This window comes from Engystomops pustulosus, chromosome 5 (genome assembly GCF_040894005.1).
Source record: "Engystomops pustulosus chromosome 5, aEngPut4.maternal, whole genome shotgun sequence".
Taxonomy (NCBI): domain Eukaryota; kingdom Metazoa; phylum Chordata; class Amphibia; order Anura; family Leptodactylidae; genus Engystomops; species Engystomops pustulosus.
In genome coordinates this window covers 149,818,519-149,835,204 of record NC_092415.1, presented here as the reverse complement: position 1 = coordinate 149,835,204, position 16,686 = coordinate 149,818,519, and the positions used below count along the sequence as shown (strand labels likewise).

Sequence of the window (16,686 nt, the reverse complement as noted above, 5' to 3'; positions counted from 1 at the left end):
TCATTGTCATGTTCAAGAAACCAGTCTGAGATGATTCCAGCTTTATGACATGGCGCATTATCCTGCTGAAAGTAGCCATCAGATGTTGGGTACATTGTGGTCATAAAGGGATGGACATGGTCAGCAACAATACTCAGGTAGGCTGTGGCGTTGCAACGATGCTCAATTGGTACCAAAGGGCCCAAAGAGTGCCAAGAAAATATTCCCCACACCATGACACCACCACCACCAGCTTGAACCGTTGATACAAGGCAGGATGGATCCATGCTTTCATGTTGTTGACGCCAAATTCTGAAACTTCATGGGAGCAGGCTGTATACTTCATGGGGGCAGGCTGTATACTTCATGGGGGCAGGCAGTATACTTCTTGGGGGCAGGCTGATTGAATACTACTTGGGACAGGCTGTATACTACAGGGGCTGGCTGGTTGTATACTACAGGGGCTGGCTGGTTGTATACTACAGGGGGCTAGCTGGCTGTATACTACACCCTTGGCTTATACTCAAGTCAATAGGTTTTCCCATTTTTTTGTGGTAAAATCAGGGGTCTCGGCTTATACTCGGGTCGGCTTATACTCGAGTTTATACTATATATATATATATATATATATATATATATATATATATATATATATACATATATATAAACACATATATTGGCATACTGGGGAGAAGGGGAGAAATTGGTATACTTCCAAGAAAAATGACAAATTGTAAATTCCACATCCATTTTGTTTTAATTCCTAAAACATTGACAAACTTCTTAAAGTTTTTTTTTCGTATATATAGGGGTGTGGTTTCTATAATGGGATAACGTAAGGGGCATTGCTATTATTTATGCCTTTCAAAGTTCTTTAAAACTGAGCAGGTCTTTCTAAATATAGGCTTAGCCAATTTCATAATGATGTGAAAAACAGGACTCAAAATTCTAAGCCTATAACATACTAGAAAAATGAGAGGATGCATAAAAAAACATGCTTACATAAAGTATACATCTGGGAAATGTTAGATAGGAAGTTATTTGGGTAGTATGACTATCTGCCTGAAAAGCTAAGAATTTAGAAGTTTGAAAATTGTCAAGCTTTCAAAATGTTTGAAAATTTTACAATTTATTTCATAATGAAACGCAAAAGATATAATCCAAATTATTCAACTAATTTGAAGTACAATGTGTCACAAGAAAACAATTGCAAAACCCCCTGGATTTGTTAAAACATTCAAAGGTTATATGCTGAGTTCAGTTCCCGGCAGCACGTCCTGCATCACACTCGCAAGTGTAGAATGGGCCTTATAGTGACACAAGGCAAATTTTAAAAAATCAGACTTGGCCAGAAAGCCCTCAAGTGGCTTGGTCCTTAAGGGGTTAAAAACGTTTTTAATCAGCAAACCCTGGTGTGTGCTGAAGTCCTTTTTGTCTGTTGAAAAAGGACTGACGATAGAATCACAGAGTCACAGAGTCAAGCAAGTCAGAGCCTGCCAAAACTCTTAGGAATATTTTTGGTTGCTAAACTTTCTCATTCATAATTTGACTCTAAAAGCTGCCATTTGGACATGGATTTTCAAATACTCTACACACACAATCGGGCTCATTTAATAAGGGTCGCACTGCTCATTTTTGTCGGACTGTTTGCCTTTTTCGGGGACTGTATGGCTTGGACAGGTATTTAACTGGTGTCTCCGCTGGGATTATGGTGCACGCAATCATTTTTGGCGCAGCTGGGCTGGCTTCCATGCGACACAAATTGGGGGGCATGTCGTCGGACAATCCGACTGATTCGAACTGAGTGTGGGGCTTTCAAATTGTGTTGAAAGCCCCATGCACTTTGCATCGTTTAAAAGATGGTGAACCGGGCACACGATCTTGGTGAATTGTGGAACAGTGGATTATGGTTAGACAATTCACTTTTGGTGAACTCCAGTGGAGGGGTAAGTAAGTGTGCCCCAATAAGTCTTTAGGAGATACATTTAATAAAGTATATGGAGTTTCCATATGTGAAATTGTGTTGAGAAATAAGGTTGCCGATCTTCTTTAATATAAATACTGTTACGTCTTTGCCTGTATCGTCTTCTGTCCGCGGTATGCGGCTTAGAAGGCGTTGAGGTTGTTCAGTGTTCCTGTGTGTGAACTGGGACTGAGATTGCTACAGGGTTGATTGTTGCACCACACCCGCTTCCCTGCAGTCTAGCAACAGTTAGCCTGCTGTGAATGACAGATCTCTCCTCCAGTCACCTTGAGGGGAGGTTCCCCAGTCACCTATATTACTTCCCAGCACAGGGTTCCCAGCGCTGGTAATACTCGTATTCTCAGCTCCCCAGTCCTTTCAGCGTTTTGTTCTTATATTGACTTCTCTGGCATTCTGACTTTGGCTTTCGCTTTCTGATTCTGCTTATATATTGCTCTCTCCGTTGTGACCCGGTTTACCTGACTTCGCTACCTGTGTGTATTGTTTGTTTGTCGTGTTCTTTGTCTGCACTGTGGCCTAGGAAGGGATCGTCTTCGTGGTTGTCCCGTATCAATAGGATACCGGAGGCAAGTAGACAGGTGACAGCATTGGGGGGCTCAGACTTAGGGCTCACTGTCTGGTTTGTTGCCCCTGTATCCCCGAGCCATTATTACATTATTACCAGCCCATTAAAAATCCTTAGTTTGCTACGTCTCCCGGACCCGCCAGGATGAGCTCCGTCCCGGATCTTGTGCATCGCATGGAAGGCCTAGCAGGCATTGTGGCTGATCTGGCTAACCAGGTCCATGTTCTAACTCAGTTTAGAGCAGAGACCCCTGCCACGTCTCCTGCTGCTCCGCAACCTCCACTCCCCAGTATTAGCAAGGTAAAAATGTTACTCCCGGATCGATTCTCAGGTGATAGAGAGAAATTTGAGACTTTCAGGGAATCCTGTTTGCTTTATTTTCGGGTTAACCCGTTATACTCCCAAACTCAAATGGTAGGGGTGGTTATTTCCTTACTCCAGGGGGATCCCCAGGCATGGGCCCTGAAACTACCTCCAGCCGCAGAGGAGTGGTCCTCTTTGGAACGCTTTTTTCAATCCTTGGGGGCCATATACTCAGAACCCGATCATGTTGGGCTTGCGGAGTCCAGTTTGCTGTCTCTTTCGCAGGGTACCCGCTCTGCGGAGGAATACTGCATGGAATTCCGCAAACACTGCGTAACCTTGAACTGGTGTGAACCGTCCTTGAAAGCCCTCTTCAGAAAAGGCCTGTCAGAACCTGTAAAGGATGCCTGGATTGGTCATCCTGATCCAAACTCACTGGAGCAAACCATGGCCTTAGCAGTCCGCATTGATCGTCGCCTACGGGACAGACGAAAAGATAGAGTAGATGCGAGTCACTCCTCCGGGTCACCTTTACTTTCTCCTAAAAACTCTGTCTCTCCTATATCTGAACAAGAACCTATGCAGTTGGGCACGGCGAGAGCCAAAACCCGGAAAGAGCATCGCCAGAAGAATCGTCTTTGCTTTTACTGCGGTGAATCTGGACACTTCCTGAGAGGCTGCCCTACCAGACCCAGGCCACAGGCGGAAAACTTCAGCGCCTGAGTGGTAATGGGGAGTGTCACTTAGGCGCACAGGTATCTTCCGACTCTGTATCTAAAATTTTGTTGCCAGTGTCTCTGTTTGCTAAAGATAAGTCTATATTTGGACAAGCTATGGTTGATTCTGGATCCGTTGCTAATTTTATTGACTCTGCTTTTGTTTCAGCCCTAGGGCTGGAGTTGGTTAACCAGAATCCTCCTGTCCTGGTTGTGGGGGCAGATTCTACCCCTTTAAGGGGGGGTAGAGTTTGTTTCAGAACTCCACAGATAACCATGCAGGTTGGTGCTATCCACACCGAACGGGTAGTGTTTTTTGTTTTAAAAAACTTGTCCGCTGATGTCATTTTGGGGTTTCCATGGTTGTCTGTACACAATCCTGTATTTAATTGGACCACTGGAGAACTGGTTAAATGGGATCCGCTGTGTTCCTCCCATTGTTATACGCTGGTCCTCTCTGAATGTCAGTCAGAGGAAGAAACTCTGCCTGAATTTATCTCTGATTTCTCTGATGTTTTTGATAAAAAGACTGCCGAGTCCCTGCCTCCACATAGGCCTTATGACTGTGGGATCGATCTCATTCCCGGGTCTAAATATCCCAAGGGAAGGATTTTTAATTTGTCTTCCCCAGAACGAGAGGCTATGCGAGAGTATATACAAGAGAGCCTTCAAAAGGGTCATATACGATCCTCGAATTCCCCTATGGGGGCTGGTTTTTTCTTTGTTGGGAAAAAAGATGGTGGACTTAGACCCTGTATTGATTACCGTGAACTGAATAACATCACTGTCAAAAACCAATACCCACTTCCTCTTATCCCTGATTTGCTTAACCAGGTGGTGGGTGCCCGCTGGTTCTCCAAAATTGACCTCCGTGGGGCCTACAACCTGATTCGCATCAAAAAGGGGGACGAGTGGAAAACTGCTTTTAATACCCCCGAAGGACACTTTGAATATTGTGTGATGCCCTTCGGGTTGTGTAATGCACCAGCAGTATTTCAAGAATTTGTGAATGATATTTTTCGTGATATCCTGGGTCATTATGTGGTAGTCTATCTGGATGATATTCTGATTTTTTCCCCTGACTGGTCAACCCATATCCGACAGATCAGGGATGTTCTCTCTAGATTACGTAAGAATTCCTTATGTGCTAAGTTGTCTAAATGTCTGTTTGGGGTCCAAAAGATTACTTTTTTGGGTTATATCATCACCCCTAAATCTTTTTGTATGGATCCACTCAAGGTCACGGCTATCGAGAAATGGGAACATCCCAACACTCTTAAAGCCCTTCAGCGGTTTTTAGGGTTTGCCAACTATTACCGCAAATTTATTAAGAATTTTTCTGTTGTGGCTAAGCCGTTGACGGATCTCACTAAAAAGGGTGCTGATCTGACCAATTGGACTCCAGAGGCGGAGCAAGCATTTGCACAGCTTAAAAGATGTTTTGTAACCGCGCCAGTTTTGACTCAACCTGATTTGAATCACCCTTTTGTAGTTGAAGTTGATGCATCCGAAGTAGGGGTGGGAGCAGTGTTATCTCAGGGATCAAAGTCTCTCACTAACCTAAAACCTGTAGCTTTCTTCTCCAGGAAGTTCTCCTCTGCCGAACATAATTATGATGTGGGTAACAGAGAGCTTTTGGCCATAAAATGGGCATTCGAGGAATGGAGACACTTCCTAGAAGGAGCTAAAGATCCCATAACTGTGATTACTGACCATAAGAACCTGTTATACTTAGATAATGCTAAACGACTGTCCCCCAGACAAGCTCGCTGGGCACTCTTCTTTACTCGTTTTAATTTTGTTGTTACTTACCGTCCAGGCACTAAGAATATCAAAGCTGATGCTCTATCACGTAGCTTTGGTAACGACAATACCCCAGAGGTTGTCCCAGATAAGATTCTATCGCCTGGTATTGTGTTATCTGCTATTGACCATGACCTCGCCACCGCTATCTCGAACTTTCAAGATCTTGCGCCTAGTAATCTTCCTATGGGTAAATTGTTTGTGCCATATAATCTTCGGCTCCGGGTCTTGGAGGAGATCCATTGTTCTGTGCTCGCCGGACATCCTGGTATTGCCGGCACTAAGTATCTCTTAGAAAGGTTGTACTGGTGGCCCTCGTGGTCACGTGACGTTCAGGAGTTCGTAGCAGCATGTGATATATGTGCCAGGTCTAAGGTGCCCAGAAGAGTACCAGAGGGACTTCTCCAACCTCTCCCTCTGCCTAAAAAACCCTGGACTCATATCTCCATGGACTTTATAACTGACTTACCTGTCTCTCAAGGGAAAACTGTCATTTGGGTGGTTTGTGACCGATTCTCGAAAATGTGTCATTTAGTACCCCTCAGGAAATTACCCAGTGCTAAATTATTGGCCTCATTGTTCATAAACAATATTTTGCGTCTTCATGGTATACCAGAAAATATTGTCTCTGATCGGGGGGTACAGTTTGTCTCTAAATTCTGGAGAGAATTTTGTGGTCAATTGGGAATCTCTCTTTCGTTTTCTTCCGCTTTCCATCCTGAGACTAATGGGCAGACAGAGAGACTCAACCAATCGCTTGAACAGTTTTTAAGATGCTTTATTTCCGATAACCAGGAGAAATGGAGATCCTTTCTCCCGATCGCCAAATTTGCCTTAAACAACAGGGTTAGTACCTCATCTAAAATGTCGCCGTTCTTTTGTAATTACGGGTTCAACCCAAAGTTTTCGTCCTGCCAAGACATTGAGTCTGTTAACCCTTCCGCTGAAGCAACGTTCCAAAGGCTGAGCTCAGTCTGGGCACGGGTTCTGTCGAACCTGGTGAAAGCCCAAGATACCCAACGGCGTCAGGCTAATAAAAAACGATCTCCCGGTCCTGAATATAATGTGGGGGAACGAGTGTGGCTATCTACAAGAAATTTGCGTCTCAGAGTGCCATCTGGGAAATTTGCTCCTCGATTTATTGGGCCATACACGATTAACGAAATTATTAATCCCGTCTCTTTTAGGTTACAATTACCTAGCTCTCTTCGCATTCATAATGTTTTTCACAAATCTCTTCTGAAAAAATATATCCCTCCCGTGTTACCCGTGACTAAACCACCAGCTCCTGTGGTGGTCCAAGGTGAACTAGAGTTTGAGGTAGAAAAGATTTTGGATTCCCGCAGGGTACAAAACTCTGTCCAATATCTGGTCCATTGGAAGGGTTATGGCCCGGAACATCGTACCTGGGTCTCTGGTAAAGATCTCCATGCTTCACGTCTCCTCAACACATACCACTGCCAAAATCCTTCTAAACCAGGTGGGAATAGTGAGGGTCCAGTGGCCCCTCATAAAAGGGGGGGTACTGTTACGTCTTTGCCTGTATCGTCTTCTGTCCGCGGTATGCGGCTTAGAAGGCGTTGAGGTTGTTCAGTGTTCCTGTGTGTGAACTGGGACTGAGATTGCTGCAGGGTTGATTGTTGCACCACACCCGTTTCCCTGCAGTCTAGCAACAGTTAGCCTGCTGTGAATGACAGATCTCTCCTCCAGTCACCTTGAGGGGAGGTTCCCCAGTCACCTATATTACTTCCCAGCACAGGGTTCCCAGCGCTGGTAATACTCGTATTCTCAGCTCCCCAGTCCTTTCAGCGTTTTGTTCTTATATTGACTTCTCTGGCATTCTGACTTTGGCTTTCGTTACTTACCTCGGCTTTCGCTTTCTGATTCTGCTTATATATTGCTCTCTCCGTTGTGACCCGGTTTACCTGACTTCGCTACCTGTGTGTATTGTTTGTTTGTCGTGTTCTTTGTCTGCACTGTGGCCTAGGAAGGGATCGTCTTCGTGGTTGTCCCGTATCAATAGGATACCGGAGGCAAGTAGGCAGGTGACAGCATTGGGGGGCTCAGACTTAGGGCTCACTGTCTGGTTTGTTGCCCCTGTATCCCCGAGCCATTATTACAAATACATTGAAAAAAAATTCTAAAATATCTTTGCCACACCTTTCAAGATGTTTAAAATTAAACAATACTTGTTATCATGAAAATATAACTATTAGTTCTGGGCATCGTGCTTCCAAGACTAAAGTACGGTCAGGTAAATTTTGATTGATCATTTGATGCCTATGTCTTGGGCAGGAGAATTAAAATTACATTATTTGTATATTACAATGAAGAATGATTTTCCAGCCAGTACACATTCTGTAATATTCATTAGGTGAAATGAAGAGTAAACTGACTTATAAGGAAATCCACTACCAATCACAGTATAGCTGAATAAACAAATAAACTCATCCATAGAAGAGAGCTTCTGCCCCTGTGAAGCATTATTTATTCTTTATGTAAGTCCCCGACTATCAATCCAAGCTTCCACATTCAGCTCCATGTATAACAGCTCAGTGCTGAACATTGTTGTGACAGGAGATGAAAGAAATTAGTGGCTTAAAAGGAAGCCTTTGCTTTTGTTCTTTCACACTTTGTAAAATATTCACAGAACGGAACTAAATTTTTAATAATGATTGTGTGCACTATGTAACTACAGTATATATGATAACTAGAGATGAGCGAGCACTAAAATGCTCGGGTGCTCGTTACTCGAACCGAACATTTCCCGATGCTCGAGTGCTCGTTTCGAGTAACGAGCCCCATTGAAATCAATGGGAGACCCGAGCATTTTTCAGTAAAATGACAAACTGACCGAGCACAGTGAAATAACACAGTGCAGAACAGATTGCAGATGTTCGGGAACATCTGCAATCTGTTCCGGAGACACGCGTGCAGAACGGTGTTCTCCACAATAGTATTTGAAGAACAATATGTGTAGAGAACAACTTGCAGATGTTTGGAAACATCTGCAAGTTGTTCTTCACACATATTGTTCTTCAAATACTATTGCGGAGAACACCGTTCTGCACGCGTGTCTCCGGGACATCTGCGATCTGCTCCGGAGACACCCGTGCAGAACGGTGTTCTCCGCAATAGTATTTGAAGAACAATATGTGTAGAGAACAACTTGCAGATGTTGCCAAACATCTGCAAGTTGTTCTCTACACATATTGTTCTTCAAATACTATTGTGGAGAACACCGTTCTGCACGCGTGTCTCCGGAACAGATCGCAGATGTTCCCGAACATCTGCAATCTATTCTGCACTGTGTTATTTCACTGTTTTCTTCAATTAAACGATTAAATTAAATGTTTTAATTGTATTTTTTTATTGTTCTTCACTTCTTTTTTTTTAATTAAATGCTCGTTATCGAGCAGGGCAAATACTCGTCCGAGCAACGAGCCGGTCCGAGTATGCTAATACTCGACCGAGCATCAAGCTCGGACGAGTATACTCGCTCATCACTAATGATAATTATAAAGTAACGCTCTCACACAGCTGCTACATCTAAAACTATACCCAAAAAAGAATGTCCTGCATCAGAATTTGATACTAGATTTTAGATAGATTTAAAATTACAAAGAAGTTAATCATAGATCTTGGAAAGGTAGATTTAAAGACATATAATTGAATCACATGTGTCCCTAGGATTGTGATGATTAAATTCTACTGATCATAGGTATTATATCGTTATCATATTGTTTTCCTGAGTGTTTACTCTTCTTTTTTATATTGTACCTTTAATAGCTGTTGGCAGAGTAATCTGGACTTCCTGACATAGAAGACTTTTATACACATAAGATGTTCCTGCCAAAATATACAAGTTCATTTTACTCTTTTTCTTAAAAGGGGAATTAAATGTATAGTAGCTATTTTAAGCCTAAGTAGAAATACTCAAGCTTTTGTGGGTCGACCTTGTGTCAGTTTCAGAACTCGAACATGTAATTAGCAAAGGAATCCATAAAGAAACCAACTATATGGTTCATGTATCATAGTTTATACGGTTGAAAAAAGGCACATGTCTATTAAGTTCAACCAAAGAAGGTAAGGGATTGGATTAGAGATGAGTGAACACACTCGTCCGAGCTTGATGCTTGTTCGAGCATTAGCGTACTCGAAACTGCTCGTTGCTCGGACGAATATTTCGCCAGCTCAAGAAAATGGCATCTCCCGCCGTTTTAATTTTTGGCGGCCAGGAACAGAGCCAATCACAAGCCAGGAGACTTTGCACTCCACCCAGAATCACGTGGCACACTTACACGTCGATAGCAGTGGTTGGCTGGCCAGATCAGGTGACCCTGGAATAGACTGGCCTCTGCCCGCGCTGCTCACATCATTCTCTGCCTGGATGCCGTTGCTGAGAGAGCTGCTGCTGCTGCAGGGATAGCGTTAGGGTGTTATATTAGCTTACTGTTAGGCAGGAGTGAGTCTACAAGAACCCAACAGCCCTTGTTAGGGCTAGAATATTTTTTTCTTTGCTTGTGGCTGGGCTTGCTGGCACTAGTAGCTAGTACCATATTGTGACGAATTTGCGGGGAGACTTGCAAACGTTCTATTAAGTTCTTAGTGACACACATATCCATCTCAAACACCTAAGTGGGACAATTTATTAGGGGTTTGGACGAGGGCGTGGGCGTCCAACTACTCCAGGGTTCAGAGGCCGGGTCCTGGGCGGGGTGAGACACCACCTGCTGATGAGTGAGCAGGGGAACGCCGCAGAGCTACACTCTCTAGGTTCATGTCTCAAGTTACTGGGACTCGTGGTAGAGCACTGTTGAGGCCAGAACAGTGCGAACAGGTGATGTCGTGGATTGCGGACAATGCTTTTAGCCATTTTTCCACCAGTCAGTCTTCCACGCAGTCCACCCATGTCACCGAAATCAGCACTCCTCCAGCTCCTCCACCTCAGCCTCCTTCCCCCCAGTCTGCCCCCTCCCAGGAAAATTTGACATTTGAACCGGCATACTCTGAGGAACTGTTTTCTGGACCCTTCCCACAGTCAAAAACCACTTGTCCGGTTGCTGCTGAGCTCTTTCCCGATGCCCAGGTTTTCCACCGGTCGAAGTTTGTGGGTGATGATGACATTGTTGACGTAGTGGAAGAAGTGTGTAAAGAGGTGTCCGACGATGAGGAGACACGGTTGTCAGACAGTGATGAAGTTGTTGTCAGGGCAGGAAGTCCGAGGGAGGAGCAGACTGAGGGATCGGAGGATGATGAGGTGACAGACCCAAGCTGGGTTGATAGACCAGGTGAACACAGTGCTTCTGAGACGGAGGCAAGTCCTCGACGAGAACAGGTTTGAAGAGGCAGTGGTGGGGCCAGACGGAGAGGCAGGGCCAGAGCTGGTGCACCAGTGCCAAATGTTTCACGTAGTGAAGCTCCTGTGGCAAGGGCTAGATTTTTGGAAGTCTGGAGGTTCTTTAAAGAAACACCGGATGACCGACGGACTGTGGTGTGCAACCTATGCCACACCAGGATCAGCAGGGGTTCCACCACTACCAGATTAACCACCACCAGTATGCGCAGGCATATGAATGCTAAACACCCTACTCAATGGAAGCAAGGCCGTTCACCTCCGGGCGGGCACACCACTGCTCCTTCCCCTGTGTCATCTGCTGCCTCTGCTAGTTAGCCCCTGCCCAGGACCCCAGCCCAAACAGCTCCCATGTGAAAAACACACCTTCGCCTCCACGATCCTCCACAACATCCACCAATGTCTCTATGCGCAGCGTTCAGTTGTCTATACCCCAGACGCTGGAGCGCAAGAGAAAATACAGTGCAAGCCACCCACACGGCCAAGCCCTCAACGTCCACATCTCCAAATTACTCAGCCTGGAGATGCTGCCCTATAGGCTGGTAGAGACCGAAGCCTTTCGCAACCTCATGGCAGCGGCCGTCCCTCAGTATTCGGTCCCCAGCAGCCACTACTTTTCCCGATGTGCCGTCCAAGCTCTGCACCAGCACGAGTCAGACAACATCATCCGTGCCCTGACCAACCGCGTTTCTGACCAGGTCCACCTGACCACGGACACGTGGACGAGTGATGCTGGGCAGGGCCACAATATATCGCTGACGGCACATTGGGTTAACTTGGTGGAGGCTGGGACCGAGTCTGACCTTAGGGCTGGTCATATACTGCCGATGCCGAGGATTGCGGGGCCTACCTCAGTCCAGGTCTCAAAGGCCTACTATGCCTCCTCCTCCTCCCACCCTTCCTCCACCTCCTCCTCTGAATTACCATCCGTGGGCATGGTGCCATCAGTCGGTAGCTCTAGGCACAGCAGCAGTGCCGTCGCTAAGCGACAGCAGGCGGTGCTCAAACTGCTGAGCCTAGGCGATAAAAGGCACACCGCCCAAGAGCTAATACAGGGCATCACGATGCAGACTGTGCCTGTCCCATGTGTTAAATCTCATAGTTCAGCGGTTCCTCAAGACATACCCCAATCTGTCTGATTTGCTCACGAAGGTGCGCCGCATCTGTGCGCATTTCAGGAAGTCCAGCACAGATGCTGCCACTCTCAGGGCAGCACAGCGCCGCCTCCAACTGCCCGCTCACCGACTGTTAACATTAACCATGTTATTCAGAGTTTACCAGCAGCGCAGAGCGACTGTAGACTGCCAGATGTCAACTTCCACCAGAACTGGTAGTCAGGTCAGTCAGCTTCCTTAAGTCTACAATGAGGAGTGGACGTGGATGTCTGATATCTGTCAGGTGCTGAGTAACTTTGAGGAGTCAATACAGATGGTCAGTGGCGATGCCGCCATCATCAGCCTCACCATCCCGCTGCTTGGCCTGTTGAAAAACTCTCTGGTCAGCATGAAGTCGGAAGCTTTGCGCTCGTCACAAGAGATGGGGGAAAAAGATTCCCTTGTTGATAGCCAAAGCACCCTCAGGTCTGTTTCTCAGCGCATATCAGAGGAGGTGGAGGAGGATGAGGCGGAAGAGGAGGAGAATGTTGGCGAGACACAAGAGGGGAGCATTGCTCAGTCCTTCACTGTTCAGCGTGCATGGGCAGAAGAAGAGGAGTTGGAGGAGGAGGAAATGGACAGTCAGGCCAGTGAGGGGAGTGAATTCTTGCGTGTTGGGACTCTGGTGCCTATTCATGCTAGGCTGCCTATTCCGTGACCCTCGCGTTCAAAGAATTTATTCCAGCACCGATTACTGGGTATTCACTCTCCTGGACCCACGGTACAAGCAAAATCTTTCCACTCTCATCCCTGGAGAGGAAAGGAGTGTGAGAATGCATGAATACCAGCAGGCCCTGGTGCACAAGCTGAAACAGTATTTCCCTTCTGACAACGCTAGCGGCAGAGGGCTTACTTCTGCGGGACAAGTAGCGAGGGAGAGTAGGCGAGCAGGCAGCTTATCCAGCACTGGCTGGGGTACGCTTTACAAGGCTTTTGCCAGTTTTATATCACCCCAGCAAGACACTGTCACCTGTCCCCAGTCTCGGCAGAGTAGGGCTGATCTTTACAGAAAGATCGTGATGGAGTACGTAGCTGACCATGCCATCGTCCTAAATGATCACACAGCTCCCTACAACTACTGGAGGTTCTTGCCTAGCCTGCCTCTAGCGTGTTGTCTGAGCGGGTTTTCAGTGCAGCTGGTGACATCATCACCAATAAGCGTACACACATGTCGACTGACAGCGCTGACAGGCTGACGCTTATCAAGATGAATAAAGCCTGGATTTCTCAGGATTTCCATTCTCCACCAGGTGAAAGAAGCTCAACCTGAATAACCGCCATAACCAAGCCAATTACTTATAAGAACAGTACTATACTTGATCTTATACAAAAGGTTCTTAGAATTATAATTTTTTCAAAGTAAACGCTTCTGGCCCCCAGGCCCATTTTGGGTGGGGAGGAGCCGAGAGGCCGGGGCTTGGACAGGAGAAAGCTCGCCTGGCAGCGGACCCCCAGCTCCATCCTAAGTTCCAACTAACATAGTTTTAACTGCAGCACTTTTAATCTACTACTACTTTACTGCCTCCATACATCGTCCCCTTATCAAACGAGCTGTGTCAGGCAGAATTTTCGGGTGTTTCCCCAGATACATAATGGAACTCGGCCCATCTGTCGCCGCCATGCTGCCGCCATGTCGCCGCCGCCATGCATGTGCAGCCCCGGCTTCGGAGCAGTGACCGCGCAGGCGCGGGCCTGCTGTTCTGCGCATGCACAGACTGCAGGATCGTCGGACGAGGGCGCACAGCTACGAGCAGCTGCGCGCCGAAGATGGTGAGTAGGAGGAGAAAAGAGGCTATTGGGGTGTGGAGTAGCCGCCTCGTGTAACTTCAGATGCGGCTACTCCACGCCCCAGTAACCGCATAATAAAATTAGGCAATCCATTCCCATGACAGCCTAGACTATCTAAGAGACTCCAAGGCTGGTCACTGCACATGATTTGAAACAGTGTGCCGGTGTTACAGATCAATACCTATATCTCTATACAATGCAATACTGTAATAATGCAGTTTGTGCTAGGAGAGATAAAACCCCCAGGGTTAAAATATTAAAATCCCAATCTATCAAAATCTATAAATGATTATTGCATGTTTTGAACCTTCTGGAGGAAAATAGTGGCAAAATGTTTGAATTGACAGTACTTTATCATTTTATGATACATCAAATTTTGAATAAAAAGTGAAGGTCATAAAGTCCCCAATTAAAATATCTGCTCGTGTCACAGAAAATTACACTTCATTTTAATAATCCATTAAAACCTAATAAAATCTATATAAATTTGGTATCTCCATGACCATACGAACTCAAGGAATAAAGGGTAGATATCATTTCGAATGTACAGGGAAAGCCGTAAAACAATGAACATAAAAAAATGGTGTAAATGTCAATTGCACTGGATTTAGAAATTTTTTGCCAGACTCCCAGTGCACGATATATAAGTACTACAAAATATTACATGAAAGACAATCCCTCACATAGCTCTGTACACTGCATAATATAAAAAGTAATGGACTTTTAAAGATGGAGAGCAGAAAATGGAAAAAGGGAATTGGCAGAAAGGGGTTAATATTTTGGATAAAAAAGTGGGCTTTATTTGCTTCCTTCTAAAATCCATCATACACAATGCATATGTACAAGAGCTTAGCTGGACATAATTGTTGAACACCATGTTAGAATTTATATAAAAGAAGCATCACAAGCGAGCTCTGCATGAAGAATGTTTCTAGATGTGAAAGAAGCAAGTGAGCTCAACTTTAGACAAAGATTTTATTCATGGCCACATTTTATTAAATTAATTAAAAATTCATATGGAAATATCTTTTAAATGCCACGCAGTTCCGCTAAACGCAAACTTCAACTACAAAAGAAAGTACAACATGGTCTAGATTTAAGACTCCTGAGAGTGAATATTGATTCAAACTTTTCAAAACCTTTAGTCAAGTACTTTTTCTGTAGAGTGCTACGACGTATAGGGTGTTATGGCATTTTAAATTATTAATTCATTTTTCAAAGCTTAAACAAGTAGTTGTCAATTTTCTCTTCAGGACACTGAGCAAGAATAGACTTAGTGACAGTCACAAAATATTTCATCTCTTTGCATACTCTGCAGGTGCTTTCATTTACATGTAAATGCTGTTATTTCTGTGCCCCAATCTGAAGAGCATTCATCTAAGGAAATAGTTAAGACATATTTCACAAAAAAGAAATTACAATAGTCTGGCAGGCCTTACTTTATTATGTATTTGAATGGAAAATATGGTTTGTATATCTGGGAATATATTGTCTGTTTCTTTTCTGCCTCAAAATATTCTAAGCATGGGAAAATGTTCAATGTTTTATTCCTTTTCATACTAAAAGAACCAACGCTGGGGATTAAATTAAAAATGTATGAATTCCTTCGTCCATTCCTAGCTCCCTTAATATATGTGTGTAAACCTTTAAACAGTTTTGTGTTGCATATATTTATTTTTTTTTAAATTTCCTATTACATATTTATATTAACGTTATTATTATAATTCTTTTCATGATTTGGTTAGTTGTTAAGAAAATCATTGATGACCATTGATGACTTTTTAATGTGTGTTCAAGTCTTCATGGCATTTTAAGCATTTTTTTAGCACATTAAATCATATTGTCAGTTTATTAATTTTATCATTAGACATGCATATCCCATAATTATGGAAAATACAACATGCCTATAGCTCATACATTAACATTTAAAATTATCATTTGCTATTGTGTATTTTGTAAAGGACATATTGCTGAACTGCTCACCAGGACTTTACCAGCCTAGTACAGATAAATTGAAATTCAATTATGACAAAAATGCTTGAATTTTTTAGGTCATATTATTAATAGGAACTGTGCACAATTTGTAATCTCTCAGCCAACTTGGCTTATACACTTAGGGAACAAATAATCTATGGAAATAGTTTCCTCAAACCACTGACAGACAAGAACCCATGGGAGCCTTTTGGCCTCAAACTTCAATCTCTAATAGTTAAGAAATATGAATTTATAGTATAAAAATAAATGTTACTATAAAAAAGAGAAGGGAAATACAAGGTGAGATGATGCCCTCTAAGGTAGCTTTACTAGATACATGAGAGCCCTTGTACCCAAACCCTAAAGGTGTAGGCATATCTGAGGTACTCTATGTACAAAGCTTTGATTTTTTTTTAAAGATTTGACTGCCCAACAGTCAGATTTTGTGTGCTGGATTGGAGCCAGAAACAGAAATTGGATACTTTACAAAGTTTGGAATAGGAAGTATCATTCATAAAGATGTCTTTTATTTGATTACTCCCTATTCCACTGAAAAGTATCCAATTTCTGATTCTGAGGCCGATTTAGAAAAAGGTAGCCATGGTATATGTTACCTGACTAGGGTTTTATTGTTGGGATTAGGTTCCCAATTTTTAATCCTGTGTCCTAACCACTTGGCTCCACCACACTGCCTACAACCAAATTAGCTAGCACAGTTTCTTTTAGGACATGAATAGGCATAGCTAAATTCCCCCAGGATTGTGAGAACCACAATTCTTTACTCTAATCCCTAAATAATAAATTAAATCTTACCTCCAAAAAAATATCGACTTCCAGTTCGGAATTGAAGAGGACTATTTGTCTTGACTGAGGAAGCTTCATCCCCATCGATGGTTAACATTGCAGAGTTCTCTTCAGCCATGAATCGCACTTCATGCCACTGTCCATCATTGAGGACAGAACCTGTGAATAGAAAAGCGAAAAAAAAAGAAAAATTATCAAAAATATTCATCTATGATATTGATGGCATAAATTAGATTGGCATATTGTAATTTAGTTTGAAT

General features: G+C 43.9%; 1 protein-coding gene across 1 annotated transcript in view; it reads right to left on the bottom strand.

Annotated features, from left to right (window-relative positions):
• CNTNAP2 (contactin associated protein 2) overlaps positions 1–16,686 on the bottom strand; it is a 1,040,519-nt gene that overhangs the window by 492,815 nt on the left and 531,018 nt on the right. The window contains exon 9 of the mRNA XM_072153374.1: positions 16,436–16,585. Within this exon, the coding sequence (XP_072009475.1) occupies positions 16,436–16,585 (150 nt within the window). The remainder of the gene's footprint in view (positions 1–16,435; positions 16,586–16,686) is intronic.